At 42.9% G+C, this 25,254-nt stretch overlaps 2 protein-coding genes across 2 annotated transcripts in view; both read left to right on the top strand.

Annotated features, from left to right (window-relative positions):
* Window positions 1-6,138: 6,138 nt before the first annotated feature.
* On the top strand, window positions 6,139-12,345 carry moxd1l (monooxygenase, DBH-like 1, like). The gene is made up of 12 exons (XM_070446821.1): window positions 6,139-6,593; window positions 7,359-7,505; window positions 8,437-8,589; window positions 9,097-9,180; window positions 9,291-9,446; window positions 9,549-9,651; window positions 9,867-10,039; window positions 10,230-10,321; window positions 10,727-10,823; window positions 10,926-11,116; window positions 11,585-11,693; window positions 11,782-12,345. The coding sequence occupies exons 1-12, from the start codon at window positions 6,327-6,329 to the stop codon at window positions 11,977-11,979; spliced, it is 1,770 nt and encodes a 589-aa protein (XP_070302922.1). The 5' UTR covers window positions 6,139-6,326; the 3' UTR covers window positions 11,980-12,345.
* An 8,741-nt stretch (window positions 12,346-21,086) lies between these two features.
* rps6kc1 (ribosomal protein S6 kinase polypeptide 1) overlaps window positions 21,087-25,254 on the top strand; it is a 46,870-nt gene continuing 42,702 nt past the window's right edge. The window contains exon 1 of the mRNA XM_023999747.3: window positions 21,087-21,302. Within this exon, the coding sequence (XP_023855515.1) occupies window positions 21,201-21,302 (102 nt within the window). The 5' untranslated portion in view covers window positions 21,087-21,200. The remainder of the gene's footprint in view (window positions 21,303-25,254) is intronic.

Raw genomic sequence — 25,254 nt, 5'->3', positions numbered from 1 at the left:
GGATCAGACAGAAAATGTGCATATACACTGCTGGCATCTAGTGGCCAATATCTAAATTGCACCTGGACTGGATAAATAAATCATTATGGCCACGCTTTTCAAAGAGGATGATGGTACAATGAAAATACAAAAAAACGTTGTTTTTTTCTTTCTTTGTATTATCATTTACCAGATCTAATGTGTTATATTCTCCTACATTCCTTTATCATTTCCACAAACTTAAAAGTGTTTCCTTTCAAATGGTACCAAGAAAATGCATATCCTTGCGTCAGGGCCTGAGCTACAGGCAGTTAGATTTGGGTTTGTCATTTTAGGCAAAAATTGAAAAAAAGGAGCCGATCCTTAAGAGGTTTTAAGTTAAACAGCAGTTATCTTGCCAGCTACAGCAGTCAACTAAAGAGTAGCCAGTTTCTGCTCTGCTTACTTTTACAACTCGGTGAAAGAGCGCAACACATACACACTGAACTATGCTCAACTCTCCCTTGCTGGTCCAGCCAGACTTCCAGAAGCTTTGCTTTCACACAGCCTATCAGCCACTCTGTGGTGTCCACTCAGTCCAAAATCCAGCCATCTCAACACTCCAAACAGCCTACCCGACCGCTCTAGGCGTCCGCATGGTCCTAAAGCACACCATTGCCTCTTTTTGTATCACATTGTTTTGATAAAACTGGGCGGGACAAAAATGCAATTTCAGTATGTGGGGGGACATGACCCCATTGAATGTTGCGCCCCTGCTTCTCCCCATCATCTACACTAGTTGAAGTGTATTTAACAAGTGACATCAATCAGAGATTGTAGTTTTCACCTGGTCAGTCTGTCGTAGAAAGAGCCGTTCTTAATRTTTTGTAAACTCAGTGTATATTCATTTACATACAAGCCGCATACATTGTGTTTCCTGGTATTGTAAAGATATGGGTGTTTTTTTCCATGCTGTGTGTGTCGGCTACATGTGAGTGTTTCTAATGAGTGTTACGTATGTGAGTGTGTGTGTGTACTGTACAGTAGTATCCGCCCACATCCATTCAACTCACAAAGGGACAGGATGTTCTCGAAGGAGAACTCAGATCAGTAACCAACAGAAACAGAAGCACAGACAGCCACTGTCCTGAGAGTCTGAAAGAGAGACAACATAATGACGAAACATATCAATAACAATGTGAAGAATGTACTACTTCAATGGATTAGCATCTAGGTAGTGACAAAAAACCTTGAGTTAAGGAAACATATAATAAATCATAACACTGACTGATTGGAGAATTGACTGCATGATGAATGTCTACCTCACGGAGTAATAACACTGGTGGGTTATGGTGAAGTATTTGAGAAACACAGTGACTGAGTTTATTTATTTTATTTTTCACCTTTATTTAACCAGGTAGGCTAGTTGAGAACAAGTTCTCATTTGCAACTGCGACCTGGCCAAGATAAAGCATAGCAATTCGACACATAAAACAACACAGAGTTACACATGGAATAAACAAAACATACAGGCCATAATACAGTATACTGTATATATATTTTTTTTTAGGTAAAAAAAAAAAGTGATCGTCATTGTTTACCCAGGTAGTCAAGGAGCTCAGAGTAGGGCTGTGGTAGTCCATGAAATTGTGTCAGCCGGTTATTATGTTGCAAAAGACTAACTAACTTACTAACATTAACACGTTTAGCATCTCCAGGCCTTCACACATACAAGCCGTTGATGCGCGCCTTTGGAACATCTACATTTTAAAAGTCTATTAAAGCAGTTGAATATACACCATCACAATAAATCCATTATTTATCTTAGGCAGGTCTAAACAACTATTGATTGAGAACCACAGAGTTACGGCAAGTCGCAATGAAAACAGGCGCTGCCTCCACTATTCCAGCACCATTTCAACTTCAATATTTCAACATCATCAAATCACCTCTGCTTAGTCTAATACAGTGACAACTAAAGATACCATAAACAATTTAGTCCAATCAACGTTAAGCTAAATATGATGTGGCTGTCCATGGTTCTGATTTCTGTGTGCGTGTGTGTTTGTGTGTGCGTTCATGCAGGTAGCAAGTTGACTCACCCTACTTGTAGAGAAATGCCAATGCCATCCGCCTCTCTTTCATGTTGATGAAACGTCTATCACTCTGTCATACAGTACACGCTTTTATTTGTTGTTGTCCTAGGCTACCTGGCTAAAATGCTTGCTCGCAAGCGTCTCTTCCATTCATGGGCAATGTTAGCTACTGTAGTTAACATTAGCCTTCTACATCTAGCTACATACTGAACTTCCATCCTCTGTCATCAAGGCAAAGGGTGGCTACTTTGAAGAATCTCAAATATAAAATATATTTAGATTTGTTTAACACTTTTATGGTTACTACATGATTCCATATGTGTTAGAAGCTGTTTAGAAGCCTCTTGGACCTAGACTTGGTGCTGCGGTACCGCTTGACTAGGGTGGCTGGAGTCTTTGACAATTTTTAGGGCCTTCCTCTGACACCGTCTGGTACAGAGGTCCTGGATGGCAGGAAGCATGGCCCTGGTGATGTACTGGGCCGTACGCACTACCCTCTGTAGTGCCTTGTGGTCGGAGGCCAAGCAGTTGTCATACCAGGCAGTGATGCAACCCGTGAGGGTGCTCTCAATGGTGCAGCTGTTAAACCTTTTGAGGATCTGAGGACCCATGCCAAATCTTTTCAGTCTCCTGAGGGGGAACAGATTTTGTCGTGCCCTCTTCACGATTGTCTTGATGTTCTTGGACCATGTTAGTTTGTTGGTGATATGGACGCCAAGGAACTTGAAGCTCTCAACCTGCTCCACTACAGCCCCATCAATGAGAAAGGGGAGGGGTGCTCGGTCCTCCTTTTCCTGTTGTCCACAATCATCTCCTTTGTCTTGATCACGTTGAGGGAGAGGTTGTTGTCCTTACACCACACGGTCAGGTCTCTGACCTCCTCCCTATAGGCTGTCGAATCATTGTCGGTGATTAGGCCTACCACTGTTGTGTCATCAGCAAACTTAATGATGGTGTTGGAGTTGTGCCTGGCCGTGCAGTCCTGAGTGAACAGGGAGTACAGGAGGGGACTGAGCACGCAGCCCTGAGAGGCCCCTGTGTTGAGGATAAGCTTGGCGGATGTGTTGTTACCTACCCTTACCACCTGGGGGCGGCACGTCAGGAAGTCTAGGATCCAGTTGCAGAGGGAGGTGTTTAGTCCCAGGGTCCTTAGCTTAGTGATGAGCTGTGAGGGCACTATGGTGTTGAACGCTGAGCTGTAGTCAATGAATAGCATTCTCACATAGATGTTCCTTTTGTCCAGGTGGGAAATGGCAATGTGGAGTGCAATAGACATTTCATCATCTGTGGATCTGTTGGTGCGGTATGCAAATTGGAGTGGGTCTAGGGTTTCTGGGTCTGGGATAATGGTGTTGATGTGAGCCATGACCAGTCTTTCAAAGCATTTCATGGCTACAGACGTGAGTGCTACGGGTCGGTAGTCATTTAGGTAGGTTACCTTAGTGTTCTTGTGCACAGGGACTATGGTGGTCTGCTTGAAACATGTTGGTATTACAGACTCAGACAGGGAGAGGTGAAAATGTCAGTGAAGACACTTGCCAGTTGGTCCGCGCATGCTCAGAATACACGTCCTGGTAATCTGTCTGGCCCCGCTGCTTTGTGAATGTTGACCTGTTTAAAGGTCTTACTCACATCGGCTGCGGAGAGCGTGATCACACAGTCATCCGGACCAGCTGATGCTCTCATGTATGTTTCAGTGTTACTTGCCTCGAAGTGAGCATAGAAGTTATTCAGCTCGTCTGGTAGGCTCGTGTCACTGGGCAGCTCTCGGTTGTGCTTCCCTTTGAAGCTCTATCCAACAGCCCAGCTGGATAGATCTAGCTAGCTATCATACAAATGTGTAGGCTATGGATAGCTATGTTATGTATATGATTGTAACAGAAATAATAATGTACTTGCGTTACCAGCTGCAACACCGTTTTAGCTAAAATATTACAAAAGACCTCCTCCACCCACCAACAAACTGTTCAAACGGTGAGTTAGTTAGATAATCACTTTCACAGGCAAGTATACAACAAAAAACAATGGGGATCCTCAGGACCCTTCACTGTAAACAGGTCTAACTAGCTAGATGTTAGCTGAGGAATGTTCACCTCTGTTCTCTTATATTGATATACATTCAGTGGCAAGTTTATTAATTACACCCATCTAGTACCGGGTCGGCCAGGTTGCCCCCAGAACAGCCTGACTTCTTTGGGGCATGGACACGTTGCTCAATTGGTGTCAAGGGACCTAATGTRTGCCAGGAATATATTCCCCATACCATTACACCACCGCCACCAGCCTGTACTGTTGACACCAGGCAGGATGGGGCCATGGACTTAAGCTGCTTACGCCAAATCCTGACTCTGCATGATGTAACAGGAACTGAGATTTCTCTGGACCAGGGGATGTTTTTCCACTCCTCAGTTGTCCAGTGTTGGTGATCGCGTTCCCACTGGAGCCTCTTCTTCTTGTTTTTAACTAATAGGAGTGGAACCTGGTGTGGTTGTCTGCTGGAATAGCCCATCCGTGACAAGGACCCACGAGTTGTGTGTTCCGAGATGCTGTTCTGCACACCACTCTTGTACTGCGCCGTTATTTTCCTGTTTGTGGCCCACCTCTTAGCTTGAACGATTCTTGCCATTCTCTCCTCAACAAGCTTTTTTCGCCCACAGGACTACTGCTGACTGGATGTTTTTTGTTTGTCGCACCATTCTCTGTATACCCTAGACACTGTCGTGCGTGAAAGGCCCAGGAGGCCATCAATTTCTTAGATACTGGAATTGGCGCGCCTGGCACTCAAAGTCGCTTAGGTCACTCGTTTTGCCCAGCCTAATGTTCAATCGAACAGTAACTGAATGCCTCAATGCCTGTCTGCCTACTCTATATAGCAATCAATGGAAACAGGATGCACCTGAGCTCAATTTCGAGTCTCATAGCAAAGGGTCTGAGCACTCATGTAAATAAAGTATTTCTGTTTTTAATTTGATTTAATTTCCAACAATTTCTAAAAACCTGCTTTCACTTTGTCATTATGGTGTATTGTGTGTAGATTGATGAGGGGGGGAAATTATTGTATACATTTGAGAATAAAGCTGTAACGTAACAAAATGTGGAAAAAGTCAAGGGGTCTGAATACTTTCCGAACCGCCTCAATATAAGAGAACGGAGTTAAGCGTTCCTGAGTTAGCTAGTTGTTGTTAGAGAACCAGCTGTGCTTATGGCTTAACACAATTTAGTTTGCCGTGGAAAATATCAACGCTATGACAACATTCTCATGGCCAAATCAGTGAACCAGTAATATATCACACTAGCAAACACCAACGCCATATACCACGATCAAAATAATTATGAAACTAGCTAGCTTGTTAACTTCATCTATCTACGTCAGCGTCCCCAATATCAAACGACTTTGTTTTGAAGGTAACAATAACACAATAACAACAAGGATTAACTAAATAAACCCAGCTAAGCTAGCACACACTGCAATAATAACAATGCTAGCAACAATAGTGAACTTATGTTTTTCTACGCATCCCAAAGGCATAAGTCTGACCATGCTCTCACAAGAAATCACACAGCGACAAAGGACGGTCCGGGACTGGGATCTATTTATAACCTTGTAAGAGCATAGGTCGGACCAACTGGCCAATCAGAGGCTAGAAACACTGTATGCCCATAATGTCCAGGAGGCGGAATTCTGTACAGTGCCAATGTACAGAATTTTGGTGTCAATGTTTACTGAGAAAAGATGGGGGCTGCCATCACCAGATATGGGTTTCCCACACTCGGCTCATGCCTTGGGGGTAATGTGGAACCTATGAGCAAAGGTGCATTGTCCCAATGTGAACATGTTTGTTGGAATTCCTTCCATTCTTTTGGATCAAAACCTACAGAACTGTTCACCTGTTCTCCAACTCCAAAACAAAGGCATCCCTCCTCTCCTCCTCATATCATATATCACTCCTACAGTATATGACTCCAGACTCAGGACTTCCAGTAATCCATTGACAGTGTAATTTGTGTAGGAACAGGTTTATATGAGGGAGGAGGTAGGAACGACTAAGGAGGAGGAGAGGAGGGTGGCAAAAGGAGAGAGAACATCTCAGAAAAGTTAGAGCTAGGGAGTGTGTGTGAGTGTGTAACGACCCTGAAGGACTCTGTTGTTTGAGTGAGTGAGTGTGTATTAGAATCTTAGCGGTGCTCCGTAGCTAGACAGCTGTTTGTTTGGGAGTGTGTGTCTCTCATCAGGTAGAGGTCTCAGGGTCTATCTGTGGGTGACAAGACAGTATGATCCCTCTACTCCTCTCCCTGCTCCTGGCTTGGCCTCCAGGGACAGGGGCACAGCAGGACACACTCATGCCCTTCATGGAGAACCTTGACGCAGACAGTAACGTCATTCTGAAGTGGGGGTTCAGTGAGGTCCAGGGCACCATCGTGTTCCAGCTGACCGTCAAGACCACTGGCTGGTTGGGATTCGGGTTCAGCCCAAATGGAGGCATGGCTGCATCGGACATCGTTATGGGAGGGGTCGGACCAAATGGCACCTATTTCATGGTATCTAAACTATTAACCTGTTATTATTAACTAGTTTCTAATCATTACTATTAGACACAAGAGAACGAGTGGTAATGTATTGTAGTAGTTGTTGTTCTGTTACGTGCAGGAATAGCAGTAGTTATATTGTAGGGATAGAAGTAGGCTACTGTAACAGTAAAGTGGCTATAGTAGTAGCAGTAATCATGATTATCTAGTTCAGTGTTTCCCAACTCCAGTCCTCAAGTACCACCAACAGCACATTTTTGTTGTTGCCCTGGACAAGCTTATCTGATTCAACTCATTAAGGACTTGATTAGTTGAAAAGTTGAATCAGGTGTGATTGTCTGGGGTGCTACAGCAAAAATGTGCGCTGTTGGGGAACACTGATCTAGTCATATGGAGTTTTTTTAAACCTTTATTTAACTAGGCAAGAACAAATTCTTATTTACAATGACAGCCTACAATGGGTTAACTGACTTGTTCAGGGGCAGAACGACATATTTTTACCTTGTCCGCTCGGGGATTCAATCCAGCAACCTTTTGGTTATTGGACTAACGCTCTAACCGCTAGGCTACCTGCCGACCCAAAGAAGGAGGAGTTGTAGGTGTATTGGTTTTCAACACCTGCAAACCGTTGGAAGATTAAATGACTCATTAAAGTTACCTGTGAATGTGTTGCTCCTTCAGAAACGCCACAACATTTTTGTTTAATAACACAGAACTCTATTAACCTTCATATAGACTCCAGATAACTTCAGTATTTCTGTGTTGTCTCTCTTTCAGGATTATCATGCCACAGGGAACTCATTTCCCCTGGTGGATAAGAAACAGAGCTACACCCTCCTGTCCCTGACCGAAGCAGATGGTCAAACCACCATGACCTTCTGGAGGTCCATCCAGTCATGTGACCAGGAAGACTTCCACATCACCGTAAGTCAACTGTTTCACACAGAGACACAAACTGTTAACAAGTAATCTGTACTAAAAGTCTTGAAAGGATTGAAGAGGAAGATCATGTTCCGTTATCATGATTGACTATTTCTATTCATAAAAGGTTAGTTTACAAATATCTAAGCAACCTAAGCCGGGTTTGAGAGTTGTTCCCTTTTAACCTAAATAAATGTATTCTTTATAACAAACATAGAGTTCATTAGTTTCTCAAGTGATGGTGGGCCAAAATATCCTTCCCCATCTGTTGCCATGGTAATAATGGTATGGTCTTTAGGCGTTCACACCCCTGAGAAATAGGATCTGCTCCTATGGCCGTTCCCATGGTTCAATGTCTAGATTAAGGTGTGATACGTTCCATTGTTTGGACCACAATCTTTTTACACTATATTGTGGTCTAGCATTTCATTGTTGTGCTTCATTGTTTGTACTTTTACATCTTCTCATAATCTCACTACAGGCCTCCATGCAAAGCTCCAGTTTCCTCCTAATCCCTTGATTCATTTATATTCTGTTCAGTGTGTTCAATCTAATGTACCTGCTCTTTGAAAGCACTCTGGAGACCATCTCTGGTTTACATGCACCTACTGATTATTTTATTTAGAGTAATTCAACACAAATAATCAGGTGATTGGAACAATGGCCTATACACAGGGAGGCAGGCAAACATTTTCAAAGTGAGCAGTTGTAACCCTAGATGGTTCACAAAAACAGCATTAATAAAGACAATGGTGACATAACAAGTGTCAAAACACCAATGTCACTAAATGATGCAGACCCTACTAAGTGTCTACTGGCTTCTAGGCCTTTTCTTCACACCTAGTCTTCACTCTGTGATTTTTGTTCTTCTGTGCTCTTGTATGTTTTATGTCAATTGATGTTGTTTTGTTCCATCCCCCTCCTCTTCTCATAGGACAGTCCAGTGAAGCTGATCTATGCCTACGGGAAAACTGATGACATCGAGTACCATTCCAGAACAAGGGGGACCAAGGAGGTGAACCTGCTCAAGTTCATGCCCAGATCCAGCCCCCCAGACAGCAACTATCTAGACTTCGTTGTGGAGAATGTAAGAGTGACCTCACACACATGTCCTGAAGGGGGATCATCTATTTCCTCTAGATCAGGCACAGCAGGACTTTTAGTTTGAAGTAAAATATTTTACTTTACTCCTGGGGTGGAACAGGTCAWAGATGAATGAATTAAATTAATTTGAATTAAGATTGTGATATTGAATATACAGGAGGTGGTATCTTTAGTCTACAACATGTGACTGTGGAACAGAATGGACTGGCAACACTTATACTATTAAAGTGATGCTCCAGAACTTCTGTATAATTTCAGCCAGTAGTTTTGAAAGTGGTGCTCACGAGCCAAGACGGGTCCCTGTTTTTTGTGTACTACTTCATCCATTTTGTATGATATGTTATGTCCTGCAAATTATTATTATCATCTGTTATTTTTTTTGCAATTCGTATGATAGGTTATGAATCCAATTCATACAATATGTTACAAATCTGTTGTACTTAAGATCCCGGACTGCATCGTTAACACAGTAGTCCTTCTTCCATTGCAGGTTACTGTCCCTGCCGAACGTACATACTACCACTGCAAGGTCATGAAGGTGCCAAAGCTCAACGGCAAAAATCATATCTATCGGGTAAATGAGCCCTCTATCATTTCATGGTCTAATCATTTTGCAATTACATCATAAGTTTGTCATTGGAGTCATCTCTTCCCTCTCCCTGCTTCTCTCTCCCTGTCGCTCAGATTGAGCCGGTGATTGAGCACCTGGACCTGGTCCACCACATGCTTCTCTATGGCTGCCCCTCCTCTGTGAACCAGACCTACGAGAAGAAATGCTACACGGAAGGATCAGGGGAGGACTGCATCAGAGTGGTGTCTGCCTGGGGGGTGGGAGGAGGGGTGAGAGACTGCCCCCTTCTGAAAACATTAATATACACACATGCATGCATGGACACACATGCTAGTCTGATCTCTGTCTCTACATTGTCTTCTCCATTCCAGGCTTTTGAGCTTCCAGAAATAGCTGGGATCCCTATTGGAGGACAGAATAATGATGAGTTCTACAGGCTGGAAATCCACTACAACAACCTGGCCCAAGAAGCAGGTAACCATTCACTAGCTAGTAATTAAAATGTTACAATCCACTAATATAGGATTAACAGGTTTACCCTGCTCCAATCTTGATAATTAGGTGAACCATGTGCTAGTCCTTGAACAGAACAAAGCCTGCACATCCTGAGGTTCTCCAGGACTTTGATTGAATTTAGCGATCATCTAAAGCCCCCATCATCACGTCTTCTCCTCTGTCTCCCCCTGCAGGCCGGAGGGATAGCTCAGGCCTGAGGCTGTACTACACTGCCCAGCTCAGGCAGCATGATGTGGGCATCATGACTACAGGCCTAATGGTGGCCATTGGCTGGGGCTACACTATCCCGCCCAATGCCCCAGCATTCCACAGCTACGGCCTCTGTAACACATCACACTTCTCAGACGTACGCTCAGTGCCCTTTGACACTAGATTGAAGAAGGATGGCTGATGTTGATGACATTGTAGAGCAGATTGTCATCAAAAAAGGAAAGAGCCAGCTAACTCTTTCCTTTCTGGTATACTATGCATAGCCATCTCTGTTTCAACAAAACAGGATTTTGTTCAAAATGACCCTGCTTTCTGGCTTTCCCCAGATCCTGCCTGACCCTGTCCCTGACCTCTCTGTGTTCTCCGTGGCACTGCACACTCACCTGGCTGGGAGGAAGGTGCAAGCTGGCCACATCAGGTGAGAGAGAGCGGCAGGGTCGCAACTTTTACTTGGGACATTCTGAAATTGCATTTTTGTCCCCCCCCAGTTCTATCATTGTAATGTGATACAAAACAGTGCAACGGTGCGCTTTAGGACCATGCGGACGCCTCCGAGTGATTGGGTAGGCTGTTTGAAGTGTTTATCCGACTGGAAAAAACAAACAAATATATWTTTTTTTATGTATATATATGTCCCCCCCAATTCTAAAACCAAAGTTGTGTCCCCGGAGAGAGGACACCCCAAAATATGATCATGATACCAGCCTATGATATGACCAATACGTGGTGTCATTGTCTGGATAATTAGCGATAAGCTTTGATGATCTTTCTGGATGATTCTTCACTCTCACCACTGATGTGCTCTTGATTCTAACCTCCACAGGAATGGAGAGCAGATTGACTTCCTGGGCTTGGATGAGAACTTCAACTTTGAGATGCAGCAGACCACCAATCTGGGAAATATTAAGACCATCAAACCAGTAAGCATCCATGTACTTCCTGTATTTCAAATGGTTGTCATGGATGAGTGGTATTGTTAGTCATTAGATCTTTCTTAAAGCAGTATCTCTTCCCCACTGCAGGGCGATGAGATTGTTGTGGAGTGCACCTATAACACAACCAATCGCGAAGGAATCACACAGTTAGGGCTTGCCACCACTGATGAGATGTGTCTAGCCTTTGTCTTCTACTACCCAGCCATCCCCGTCACCAGCTGCTGCAGCCACCCTGACATGCATGCATACATGGCCATGATGGGGAAGACAGTCAACCAGTAAGAGCCTTCACATTGTCACAGTTTACACCCACACATTTACATTTTTAGACTGGTACTGTGCCTGTTTGTTTTAGTGGCTAGTTACGCATGACTGCATGAATGAATGAATTAAATGAATGAATATTTTTTTTTTTTTGTGTCAAATTGGCAACCCATCCCTTATGGGATTACTTGACAAAAACTTGATTACTTGACAAAACTAACATTACAAAAAATCACTGTGGTAATTAAATGATAATTCTTCTTCCGGCGTTCTCTGCATTGTGCATCACATAAAGGGTGAAAAAATATATAATAAGTAAATCAATACATAATAGTAAATAAGGTAATCGAAAGAATAATTACATCCCTAGAGCAGTAAAATCATATTAATGTAAGTCGCTTGGATAAAAGCATCTGCTAAATGGCATATATTATATTAAGTTGTTTCATGTAAACCAGAATGACTTTGTGTGTGCCCCACAGAGACATTGAGGAGATGTTTAAGACTGCAGCTTGGGACCAGTCGTCTACTGCCGTGCATGAGGCCACAATGAAGACGGTCCCTCAGATTGGGTTCATCATAGATGTCAATGTAAGCATCCACTCAATAAAAATGTAAATGCTCATGCTGTCATTTCAAAACATCCTCTCCATCCATGTCATGTTTGTTCCTTCTACAGAAAAACTACACCATGTATGAGGGAAACATCCGCAACATGACAGCTACTCTTTCAGTGAGTTGCAGGAGTGATCCATCCTTACAGGCTGGGCCCTTGAAGCCATTTAACTACAACACGTCCCCCAGAGGAAGCAGTTCCTGGGTCGTGACCTCTGCTGCTGGAAGTGTCTTGCTGATGCTCTGGATGACAATGCTATAAGAATCGGTCCAGGCCAAGATGAGAAAAAACATCAACATATGTATTACATTTTGCCCTGCTCTGGGTAGGTCCCTGAATGTTTTTTTGTCCATTATATACATATTTCTTTTTCCCCCATTCATGCTCTAATGATTACAATCAATTAATCAAAATAGCCACTGGCTATGCCTATTTAGCATTGATTGCTCTTTGATTGCGCTACATTAAATCAACCAAACTTTGATTTTGATGACAGGTCTTTGTTTATTCATGGCAATAAATATTAGCCTGGAGCTTCCATGTTATTTCTGTAAAGTAGGTCTATTCAATTTTACTGCATATTTCTGTACTTTTGTGATTAGATTAAAATGTGTTTCATCACCTTGACTCTCTTTGTGTCTGTCTTCTATTCTGTTTTATCTCATTGGTCTAAAAATCAAAATCATACGTGCATTGTGGCTGAGAAAAATATTGACTCATTAAGTGGAGTAAAGCACAGATTAAAGGTGTCATCTCTGGCATCTCGTCAGACATTGATGCTTCATGGTTTATGATTTTTTATTTATTTTATTTCACCTTTATTTAACCAGGTAGGCAAATTGAGAACACGTTCTCATTTACAATTGCGACYTGGCCAAGATAAAGCATGATGAACATGCCAGGAGGGGTAGACGCAAGTCACTTGACCCAAATGATAGACTTTCCTCCTTCTTTCTGTCTATCTGTTCCCTTTCAGGGGAAAGGGGATACCTAGTCAGACACACAACTGAATGCATTCAACCGAAATGTGTTTTCCACATTTAATCCAACCCCTCTGAATCAGAAAGTTACGGGGGCTGCCTTAATTGACGTCCACGTCATCRATGCCCAGGGAGCAGTCGTTATTGGGAGAACAGCATATTTTTCCACCTTGTCGTCCCAGGGATTCGAACCAATGTTACTGTCCCAACACACTTCACCGCTAGGCTACCTCAGTAGAACACAGAACTATGTTGAGTCGCGTTCTCACGAGCTCGACTGAAGAACTTACAATCAAGCCTGACAAGGCAAATGAAAGCCGTGCCTCGCTAGAAGCCCCGCCTTCAACAGGTGATAACACTGAGGCTCTGATTCATTCCTTCAATTCTGCTCTTCACATTGAGCTGAGCAGAACAATTCAGCTACTTAAACAAACAGTATCAAACTTTGCTCCAACTAATCTCTCCTTTTGTGGTTGAGCCCCCCTTTGGACGTTCTGTGCTAGAGTTTGTATTTTGTTTTCATAGTTTCCTACCTAGCAACCAATTAGTTATTCTTCAGGTTGCTAAGCCTGGCTAAAGCAAAGAGTGAGATTGCTAACGCGAACGAAACGACAAAGGCCAACAAACCGGGTTCAGGTTAGCGACCATGCGCCCGGTCATGCGGTTACACCATATCAACAAAAGATACTCATGTTTGTTGTTTTGTATGTCTCGGCTTGGTGCATGCTCAGGCTGCCCTTGCTTGAACCAGTTCACGTGCACATTGTCACCGGCTGCTTGGTGTTTCCAATAGTGACCGTCCTCTCCCGGAGGCCTGTACCTCGGCTGAGTCTGAGTTGTGGGATGCAGGATGGATTTGGGTCTTTGGTCGGATCAAATGTCTTGTTTAGCCTGGGCTTGTTGCATGCAGAAGCTGCCCTCGCTTAACCTGGGTCTTGTGCGCATTGTCGCCGGTTGCGGGAGGATACTCTTGAAGGGAGAGGTCGGCCAGGTTCGGTGGGGACACCCTGTCTTCTGTGCCTGCCTTGGTAAAGCACCACTTTCCTAATTTCCCAGACTTGGTCAAAGAAGGGTCGGCTCGCCTCAGTGATCTGGTTCTATGAGACTGTAGAGACAAGGTTAGATAAACACTGCAAAGCATGTTAACCAGGCTAGCTAACTAAGGCATGCTAGCTACTGCTACTAGCTATTCCTGCCTCCCCACGGTGGAATTGAAGAGGAGCTCTGTCTTATCGAGGTTGAGCTTGAGGTGGTGGGCTGACATCCAAGCTGAGATGTCCGGCAGGCACGCAGAGATGCGTGTTGCCACCTGAGTATCAGAAAGGGAGGATGAGAAAAGTAATAGTGTCATCCGCATAGCAATGATAGGAGAGGACATGTGAGGTTATGATCGAGCCGAGTGACTTGGTGTAAAGAGGAGAGGGCCTAGAACTGAGCCCTGTAGTACGAACCCATGGTGCCTACACAGGACTACACAGGATGAGATGAGATGCCCAGTCCTGAGAGGGTGGAGAGAAGGATCTGATGGATAACGGTGGCGAGGCAGTGGACAGATCTAGGAGGATGAGAACAGAGGAGAGAGAGTCCGCTTTGGTAGAGCGGAGAGCCTATGTGACACAGAGGAGAGTGGTGTCAGTTGAGTGAGCCTCCTTGAAGCCTGACTGATTAGGGTCAAGAAGATCATTCTGAGAGAGATAACAAAGGAGTTGGTCATAGACAGCACACTCAAGTGTTTTGGAAAGAAAATAAATAAGGGATAATGGTCTATAGTTTTTCATGTCACATGGGTTGAGTGTTGGTTTCTTGAAGAGGAAGCGGCTCTGACCATCTTGAAGTCAGAGGGAACGCAGCCAATGGTCAGGGATGAGTTGATGAGGGAAGTGAGAAGGTCTGCAGAGAGGTCTGGAGAAGGCAGGAGGGGATGGGGTCAGGTGGGCAGGTTGTCGGGCGGCCAGACTTCACTAGTCACAGAATTTCATCTGGAGAGAGAGGGAAGAAAGAGGTCAAGGCGTAGGGTAGTACTGTGTGAGTGAGGCCAGTGGACTCAGTAGGCTGAGAGATGGAGGAGGTGGAGGATTAAGGAGGAAAAAGAGGAGAAGAGCAGGGGTTGGAACCAAAATAATTTTCCAATCGTTTAATTCTATATTTTTTTGTTCCGTTCCATTGTTCCGACCACTAAAACAAAGTTCTGAACCAGTTCAAACCCCCAAAATTGACAGGTTGAATTGTTCCTTTCTGTTATTTTTTTTACATTTAGCTCAACATTAAATTACTTCACAATCAGTGCGGATAGAGCAGCTTGCTATGGAGCGGGCAAGCTATTTACATGCATTGGACAGAGAAGTGTAGGGCAAGAGATGTGACTGAAATTTTGCAGTGGGGAGAGAGTGAGAGAGGATGGAGGTCATCTTGTTGTTATGACATGCATTATCTGAATTACGCCCACAGAATTATACCTACGTAGGACTGGCTTCTATGAAAGAATTTTGAATGTCATTGAACTTCAGAGAGTTGGCTTAACGATGGACTAAAACTAGCTAGATAGCTAACAAGCTTGTGTGTGCACAGCGGCGCCAGAATTAAAAAACGTCTTACCTTTTTGAAGTGAATAAATCTAATGTGAAATGTAGTATACTCAACCAGCGTTGAAAAAGTTAATCCTTTCTTGTCTTAAATACTGAATCACGCTTGTAACGTCAGTAGTAGGCTAATAGACTATGCTAAAATAAGACACTGGAATACGTTTCTGAGTGACAGAGTGACTAACTGGTTTCCTTGCTTTCAAATAACTTTTATTTTTTGGAACAGTGTATATCACTTTCATTTCCAGTGCTGATTCTGTTCTTCGAAAAAATTGGTTTTCTGTTCTGTTCCCTGAACCGGTTCCAACCCCTGGAGAACAGTTTCCCAGGGTTGGAGGCAGAGGCTTGAAATGTTGATTGATAGAAAACGGCTTTAACAGTAAATACAGAGGAAGAGGAGGGAGTGAAAGGATGATAGGTCCTCCGGAAATGGAGTGTTCCGCCATCTCTGCTCAGATGACTGCAGCCGTGTTCTGTGAGTACTTAGTGAGTTACTCAGCCACGGAGCAGTAGGGGAGGACCGAGCCAGTCGGGAGGAAAGAGGACAGTGAGTGTCAAAGGATGCGGAAAGGGAGGAGAGTAGGATCGAAGAGGCAGAGACAGTAGGGAGAATGAATTAGCAGAAGGGAGAAATTATAGGATAGAAGTGGAGCGTAGTGGGAGAGAGAGAGGAAAGATTGCGATGGTGCATGACCATCTGGGTAGGGGCTGAGTGGGTAGAGTTGGAGGAGAAATGGTGAGAAAAATAAACAAAGTAGTGATCAAAGACCTGGAGGAGGGTTGCAGTGAGATTTGTAGGTGAACAGCCTATAGTAAAGATGAGGTCAAGCATATTGCATGCCTTGTGAGTGGTAGGGGACTGGGAAAGAGTGAGGTCAAAGTATAGAACAAGAAGGCCCGCACACTGTTAAAGCTCCCAATTCACCGATTTACTGACAATGTTCCGATCCGAAACAGATCTTTGTCTGGTCCAACAAACTGAGTGCTCCCAGAATATACACATTTCACTCACCCCCCTTTTGACCTCCTCCTTTTCCGCAGCAACCAGCGATCCGGGTCACGGCATCAATGTAACAGTATAGCTTCCGTCCCTCTCCTCGCCCCAACCTGGGCTCGAACCAGGGACCCTCTGCACACATCAACAACAGCCACCCTCGAAGCATCGTTACCCATCACTCGTTACCCACACATCGTTACCCACACCAGTTTACAATTGGCTCATTCATCCCCCTCCTCTCCCCTGTAACTATTCCCCAGGTCGTTGCTGCAAATGAGAACGTGTTCTCAGTCAACTTACCTGGTAAAATAACATATAAATAAAATAAAACTCCACAAAAGCCACGGCCCTTGCAGAGCAAGGGGAACAACTACTTCAAGGTCCTCAGAGCGAGTGACGTCACTGGTTGAAACGCTATTAGCGCGCACCACCGCTAACTAGCTAGCCACTTCACATCGGTTACAGTTGCAAAAACTATTTGTGTATCTCTAATAATTTAATAACATTGAGATGTGTACATGTAGTAGTTCCAGAAAATAATATATATTTACAAAAATACCAAGTGGGTAAGCTGGAAGGCAAGACAAATCAAAGTGACATATTCATGTAAGAAATGGTCTGATATCAAACTCTTGGTTCAGACCTCTAGGAGACATGGTACACAAATGGTGAATCCAATACAATTCTCTTCTAAATAATAGATTATCAGTACCCCCCCAGGAGTCTAAACATGTTCGATGCCAATGTATCTCAAAGAGCTAATGTTGTGACGAGACTCCATGAATTGCGCAGCCATAGGGTTTCTCTGGTCAAGGGTCCTGATTAGAGGTGGACTGACTATGATTTTTCAACGCTGATACCGATACCGATTATTGGAGGACCAAAAAAGCCGATACCAATTAATCAGCCTGTCACGTTCCTGACCTGTTTTCTGTTGTTTTGTATGTGTGTGATGGTCAGGGCGTGAGTTTTGGGTGGGCAGTCGATGTTTGCTGTTTCTATGTTGGTTTTGGGTTGCCTGGTATGGCTCTTAATTAGAGGCAGGTGTTTTGCGTTTTCCTCTAATTGAGAGTCATATTAAGGTAGGTTGTTCTCACTGTTTGTTTGTGGGTGATTGTCTCCTGTGTCAGTGTCTGTATGTTACGCCACACGGGACTGTTCCGGTTTTTGTTTGTTAGTTCGTTCGTTTTATGTAGTCTGTTTTCCTGGTTCATGCGTTCTTCACGTTGTATGTAAGTTCGTGTTCAGGTCTGTCTACATTCGTTTATTTGTTTTGTAATTATTCAAGTGTTTGTCGTGTTTTTCCGTTTTRTCTATTAAATCAATATGTATTCACAACCCGCTGCATTTTGGTCAAATCCCTGCTACTCCTCTTCGGATGAGGAGAAGGAGGAAGCCCGTTACACAGCCGATTTTTATATATATATTTGTAATAATGACAATTACAACAATACTGAATGAACACTTTTATTTTAACTTAATGCATCAATAAAATCTATTTAGTCTCCAAAAAATAATGAAACATGTTCAATTTGCTTTAAATAATGCAAAAACAAAGTGTTGGAGAAGAAAGTAAAAGTGCAATATTTTCCATGTAAAAAAGCTAACGTTTAAGTTCCTTGCTCAGAACATGAGAACATATGAAAGCTGGTGTTTCCTTTTAACATCAGTATTCAATATTCCCACGTAAGAAGATTTAGGTTGTAGTTATTATAGGAATTATAGGACTATTTCTCTCTATAGCATTTGTATTTCATATACCTTTGACTATTGGATGTTCTTATAGGCACTATAGTATTGCCAGCCTAATCTCGAGAGTTGATAGGCTTGAAATCATAAACAGTGCTGTGCTTCAAGCATTGCGAAGAGCTGCTGGCAAATGCAGGAAAGTGCTGTTTGAATGAATGCTTACGAGCCTGCTGCTGCCTACCACCGCTCAGTCAGACTGCTCTATCAAAATATCAAATCATAGACTTAATTATAATATAACACACAGAAATACGAGCCTTAGGTCATTAATATGGTAAAATCTGGAAACTATAATTTCGAAAACAAAACGTTTATTCTTTCAGTGAAATACAGAACCGTTCCATWTTTTATCTAACGGGTGGCATCCCTAACTCTAAATATTGCTGTTGGTTAGGTACATACATTGGTGCAACGACAGTGCTTTTTTCGCGAATGTGCTTGTTAAATCATCACCCGTTTGGCGAAGTAGGCTGTGATTCGATGATAAATTAACAGGTACCGCATCGATTATATGCAACGCAGGAAGAGCTAGATAAACTAGTAATATCATCAACCATGTGTAGTTAACTAGTGATTATGTTAAGATTGATTGTTTTTTATAAGATAAGTTTAATGCTAGCTAGCAACTTACCTTGGCTCTTGCTGCACTCGCGTAACAGGTAGTCAGCCTACCACGCAGTCTCTTCGTGGAGTGCAATGTAATCGGCCATAATTGGTGTCCAAAAATGCAGATTACCGATTGTTATGAAAACTTGAAATCGGCCCTAATTAATTGGCCATTCCGATTAATCGGTCGACCTCTAGTCCTGATATTACTCCTGTGTTCTGCTATCCTTGTTTTCAGAGCTCGTTTTGTTTTTCCTACATAGCATAGACCACAAATACACTTGATCAGGTATATCCATTTTTTATGTGAGACATGTAATGATTCCCTTAATCTTAATGGCCTTGCTCGTAATAGGGTGATTAAACATTGTGCATTTGTTCGTAAAGTTACACTGGTTACATCCGCCACATCTATAGTTACCATCCGGCACATTGTCTAGAAAGGTACTACGTGGCTCTGATGGAGGATCAGACCTTCAGACGCGCCCCCAATGATGTGATCGAACTGTTTACCAAGTGGGGAGTATTGAAGGAAGCATTGAGCTCATTGGTCAGGAGGTCGGGGAGGTTTGGGTGTGAGGCTGTCATCCTGGGTCATACTTGACACATCCACATTTTAACTTCCCAAGTCTCAATGTACAAAAGAAAAAGGTGGAAAGAAATGATTCGAAGTCAGGCGTCGGGTGGTTGAATTCGCCCAGTACGATGAGTGGTGAGCCATCGTCAGGATCAGCTTATCAAGATGTCAAGCTAATTTAACACTCCAAGGGAACCTGGTTGGCAATAGAGTGGACATGTGACAGYATGGAATTCAAATGAGGAGATAGACAGGTGAGAGTGGGAAAATAGAAAATCTCCACTTAAGAGAAATAAGTAGCCCTGTGCCAACCCCCGCAATGATCAGATGCTCTCGGACTATGAGAGAACACATAGTCAGATAACGAGAGAGCAGGTGGAGTAGCAGTGTTCTCTGGGGTAATACATGTCTCTGTCAGAGCCAAAAGGTGTAAGGACTGATGGGCAACATAGGCTGAGATTAACTCAGTCTTCTTGACCGCAAATCGGCAGTTCCAAACGCTCACGGGGACTAGAAATTCCACATGGGTTGTGCGAGCAGGATATACTAAATTAGAAGGGTTGTAGCCAAGGGGTAGGGAGTGTCTGTACAACCTACAGGGAGAGAAGTGAACAGGGATAGGAAACACACACACACACACTTAATAACAAAGCTACAAAAGAGCAAAATGAGATTATCAGAAGAAAGATAAGATACTCAAGATACTCAAGTGAGAAAGCGGTGTGGAGCCTTCCTCTCTATCCTTCGTGAAATAACCAAGTTATTAATGTTCATCTGAGTCCCTTGGGGTTCACGGGTTTCAAGTGGTTTTTGTCAAATTTCAACCCGATTAAGAACCAACCCCACAGACAATCGACAGAGTAAATTCAAATGTAATTGTATTCAGTATTTGTGACAGACAAGGGATGTTTGGGTTTTCTTCTATGTTATAATGCGTGGCTATGCTGTACAGCCTGGACAGGCAATGGAAAGCATCTCCACATTGGGACTACCTGTAAGGGTGAAGAAGGTCGCAGGCTGTGGAAATAGCTGAAGGAGCGGGTGGAGATGAGATGGTAGTAAATACTGCTCAAGTTTGAAATAAGTCAAGAAAAATCGACATCATTGTTTCTGCAGCTGAACAATATCTGGGATTAAAAGATTTCACATCTGAAGAGCTCCATGGAGTACTGTCTCAAGTAGTCCCAGCCTGAGTAGGGAAGTTTGAGTTATCGAATGACTGAAGGAGTGGGAAGATTTTTCCTGATAATACTTTTTAGTTTTTGTGAATTAATGTAATTTTTTATCTTCCTGTAATGGAATTTACTTTTAATTTATGAATTTATCCCTTCATCCCTGGTCCAGTTGGTGTGGGAATGCAGCTCTAACTTTTGTTTGCAGACTGCCATAGTACCGAAGAAGAAGAAGAATTTGAGGGGCCGATCTTTCGGTGTGTCATTTTGCGATTTGCAGCCAAAGATTTGAATAACTAACGCAAGATAGTTATAAAAATCTGTCATAGTGGGCCATGCAAGCAAGGAGGTGGGCAGAGCCAAGCACGAACTAATGAGATCCTATTGGCATTTATTCGCATATTTCCGTTAGGGAACGCCTACTTTGAAGTGTGCGTGTGCAATAACTCAGTTCGCCCTGGTACTCCTAAACGACACATTTTTTTATCTGTTTGTTACAGATTTTAGTTTCGGAAACAGTTTTGGAAACTGTATGGAGATTAAATGTTTCATCGATGAGAAAATTATCTGAATGTCGGCAAAAATCCATCTCACTCCATATTCTTCCACTGCTGACCACAGTTGTTGGGTTTATTCTCGTCCCAATATTTGGTTGTGAGTGGAAACGCCCACCGGATACTTCACATTCCTACATCCGGTGAATTATCTGGCTCATTGTTCTATCTCTGTGTAGCAGCGGCTATCTGGAACGAAGCAAAGCAGCCCCGGCTTTTTAGACTGGGAATCAGCTGGCTAGCTAATGGCTATGCTTCAATCAGAATGATATCGCAGCGGGAACGAGGAGAACTCGCACGTTTTTATACTGTTACGGACCCTAAAAAGCATAAGAAAGGCTATACAGTGTACAAAGTCACTGCAAGGGTAAGTTGACAGAGGCTGTGTTGTTGACAGGCGGCTACCGTGACGTTAGTTAGCAGCTAGCTAGCTAACGTTATCATTGTTTTATCCTGTCGTAGCTACAACTGCGAATACTATTCATACGGATATGTTGTAGTTGATAAATAACGACATTGTAAACCTTATGTTGGCTGCTTATATGTGACATTTTTCAATTCACCTGCTAACTTGCTCCCATTATTCAGCTAACGTTAACTAACTAGCTGTCAAACTAGTGCCTAGCTTGCGCTAACTAATAACTAGCTCGTTTATGTCTGACAATGGAGATAGAAAGCTGCCTAGTTAGCCAAGCTCGGTGATAACAAGATCAAGAGAGGAGATTACATTGAATGCCACCTTCTGTCATACCACTATATGCTAACTAGGTAGTTAGCTAACGTCAGTTAGCTTTATTGTCAATAACAGTTAGTTAACTGAAGTGTGCAATCATGAGACCAGTAAGAAGCTGCCACTTATAAATCTAACTTACTGCTGCCCCAGTATCTGTGCAAGCCTTTAGAGCTGTCGACGATGAGTATGACGTGTCTCCTCTCTAAAGCCCAGGAAGCCCCCATTTCAAATTTCCATTAGATAACTCCGCATGCGTTATAATGTCAAAATACTTTAGTTACTCACCAAATATGGGGTTTCGCTGAGTAACTATCTTAATTTACTCCCGTTATGGCTGGTTTATACTTCCAAATAGGTCAAGCAACCGAAAAAATGTACAAGCAACTGAAAAATGCCTCTTTGGCAGTGGTGGAAGAACTACTAAATTGTCATACTTGAGTAAAAGTAAAGATACAGTACCTTAATAGGCAATTACTCAAGTAAAAGTCACTCAGTAAAATACTACTTGAGTAAAAGTCTAAAAGTATTTGGTTTTAAATATACCTAAGTATCAAAAGTAAACGGAATTGCTAAAATATACTTAAGTATCAAAACTAATAGTATAAACCATTTCAAATTCCTTATATTAAGCAAACCAGACAGCAACATTTTAATATATATTTTTTTGACGGATAGCCAGGGGCACACTCCAACACTCAGCCATAATTTACACATGAAGCATTTGTGTTTAGTGAGTCTGTCAGAGGCAGTAGGGATAACCAGGGATGTTCTCTTGATAAGTGAATTGGACCATTTTCCAGTCACAATGTAACGAGTACTTTTGGGTGTCAGGGAAAATGTATGGATTAAAAAGTACATTTTATTTTGGAATGCAGTGAAGTGAAAGTTAGCAAAAATATAAATGGTGAAGTACAGTTGCCCCCAAAAAACGACTTAAGTACTTTGCACCACTGATCCTCGACACCTCTAATGTGTTGGGGTGTTGTAGACTTTCGAGCTGTGCTTAACAGTAAGGTTTTTGCTCCTCAGAATCCTTGGGACATGAGTGCTTATACAGTTTAATTTAGACCTTATTTGGAAGTACAAAGTACATACTGGCCGTGACGCTTGCAGAGCTGTCTAATGGGAGTTTCAATCAGAGCTTCCTGAGTGTTAGAGAGGAGACACGTCATACTCATTCATCGTCGACATTTCTAATACACAGATACTGGGGCATCTAGTTGCATACATTTTACTAATCAGTCTCAGTAAGTATGTCTATGCAGCATGAGAGAAACTGCAGTTTATGCAATTTATTGTCTAGCAAAAGGAAGTCCATGGCAACGACCCAAAGTTACCCATTGTGCAAAAGTAATCATCATCGTTGCATCCAGACCCACTCCCAGAGATGTTGACGCTCTACCTTTTAGTTTGTATTTCACATCCGATTCAGAAAGGTCACATCCCAGCAACACAGATTTAACACTATCAGAGATTATTCTCCAAAGGGAACTATATCAAGTTTTTCCAATGGCTACAATACCACACAACCAGTTCAGTGTCAGACACGTGCACCCATACAAATGAAAAAGGGTTGATTTTTGTCTCAAAGGTGCTGATGGGAGAGAGAAATGTTTATATAATTTCCTCCGTTGTCCGTCTGTCTGGCTCTGTCACTGTGAGTGGTGCAGGAGGTCAGAACACTACAGGGTTTTGAAACTGGGACACTATCAGACAGAATGAGTCGTCAGTCTGCCCACAATGTTCTAAGGAGAGGGACAGAAAGAATGAATAAATAGATGCTTCCATACCCACTACTGCAGTTTTTTTCTGTATCAGAAATGGGCTTAGGCGGTGGGTGTGACAGGGGGCGTGGCAGAGTGCAGGGCAATGAGCATAATTGGTTGTTTGCGCGGCTACATTTAAGAAAGAATTTGAGGCCCCCAACTTTGCGCTGTAGAGACATTTTTGCATTTAAGACAATTTCCTGTAATTCTACTATTACTCCATGGAGCTGAGATATTTAGTACATTTAAGTTAATTTCCTGCAGTTCTACACATTTTGCTATGCACCTGAGAGAAAATTTAACAATTTTAAAGCTAGTTTCCTGTAATTCTTTGCATTTTGCCATGTCTATTGCTGTTCTTTTGCTCGACAATAATAATAAAAGGAATATTGCTAAATTCATATTTTTTTTGCATTTTCAATTCTCTGACTGTCTAGCTTTTATTTGGGTGATTGTTAGTTCTCAAATGTTATATTCCAAAAAAAGATATATGTCCATTATCTTTTCTACATGCTTTATAACTGGTTTTAGTGGTTTAAGTTGAAACTCAGTGTTTTTCTATCCTGAAAAGTAATAATAATAATTTAAAAAACATATTTTTTTACGCTCTTTGGACTTAGGTTACCCCAAAAAACGCTAAAGTCAAAACAAACTTTATTTGTCACATGCGCTGAGTACAGCAAGTTTAGACTTTACCGTGAAATGCTTACAAGCCCTTAACCAACAGTGCAGTTCAAGAAGAGTTAAGAAAATATTTACCAGGTAGATGAAAACAAAAAGTAACACAATAACAAGGCTATATACAGGGGGCACCGGTACCGAGTCAGTGTGCGGGGGTACAGGTTAGTTGAGGTAATTTGTACATGTAGGTGGGGGTGAAGTGACTGTGCATAGATAATAAACAGCGAGAAGTAGCAGTGTACAAAAGGGAGGGGGGAGGGTCAATGTAAATTGTCCAGTGGCGATTTTATTAGTTGTTCAGCAGTCATATACCTTGGGGGTAGAAGCTGTTGAGGAGCCTTTTGGTCCTAGACTTGGCACTCCGGTACCGCTTGCCGTGCGGTAGCAGAGAAAACAGTCTATAACTTGGGTGACTGGAGTCTCTGACAATTTTATTGGCTTTCCTCTGGCCTATTGTATAGGTCCTGGATGGCAGGAAGCTTGGCCCCAGTGATGTACTGGGCCGTTCGCGCCACCCTCTGTAGCGCCTTATAGCCAGGTGCCGAGCAGTTGCCATACCAGGCGGTGATGCAATCAGTGGTGCACCTCGATGGTGCAGCTGTAGAACCTTTTGAGCATCTGGGGACGCATGCCAAATATTTCAGTTTCCTGAGGGGGGAAAGGTTTTGCCCTCTTCACGACTGTCTTGGTGTGTTTGGACCATGATAGTTTGTTGGTGATGTGGATACCAAGGAACTTGACACTCTCGACCCACTCCACTACAGCCCTGTCGATGTTAATGGGGGCCTGTTCAGCCCGCCTTTTCCTGTAGTCCACGATCAGCTCCTTTGTCTTACTCACATTGAGGGAGAGGTTTTTGTCCTTGCACCACACTGCCAGTTCTCTGACCTCCCTATAGGCTGTCTCATCATTGTTGGTTATCAGGCCTACAGTGCTTCTTCCTTTAAAAGTTGCGAGCTTGCACTGCGGGACTTAGAGGTACCCAGCGTCCCGGCGTCATTGCTCCAGACCACCACAAGGGGGAGTTAGAGCACTCATTATGCATTTGGTCATGTAAAAACCTCTGTCTGTATTTCAATGTAAAGCATCTCTTTAATAATACTTATTTTTGACCCAACCAAGTGACCTCTCACCTATTA

This window comes from Salvelinus sp. IW2-2015, linkage group LG14 (assembly GCF_002910315.2).
Source record: "Salvelinus sp. IW2-2015 linkage group LG14, ASM291031v2, whole genome shotgun sequence".
Taxonomy (NCBI): domain Eukaryota; kingdom Metazoa; phylum Chordata; class Actinopteri; order Salmoniformes; family Salmonidae; genus Salvelinus; species Salvelinus sp. IW2-2015.
The sequence above is the reverse complement of the archived record's forward strand: the minus strand, read 5'-3'. Positions and strand labels throughout refer to the sequence as shown.

Coding starts and splice junctions, on each gene's coding strand:
- moxd1l (XM_070446821.1), top strand. CDS start 6,327: ATGATCCCTCTACTCCTCTCCCTGCTCCTGGCTTGGCCTCCAGGGACA. Junction 6,594..7,358: donor CAAATGGCACCTATTTCATG/GTATCTAAACTA, acceptor TCTCTCTTTCAG/GATTATCATGCCACAGGGAA. Junction 9,181..9,290: donor GCAAAAATCATATCTATCGG/GTAAATGAGCCC, acceptor CCTGTCGCTCAG/ATTGAGCCGGTGATTGAGCA.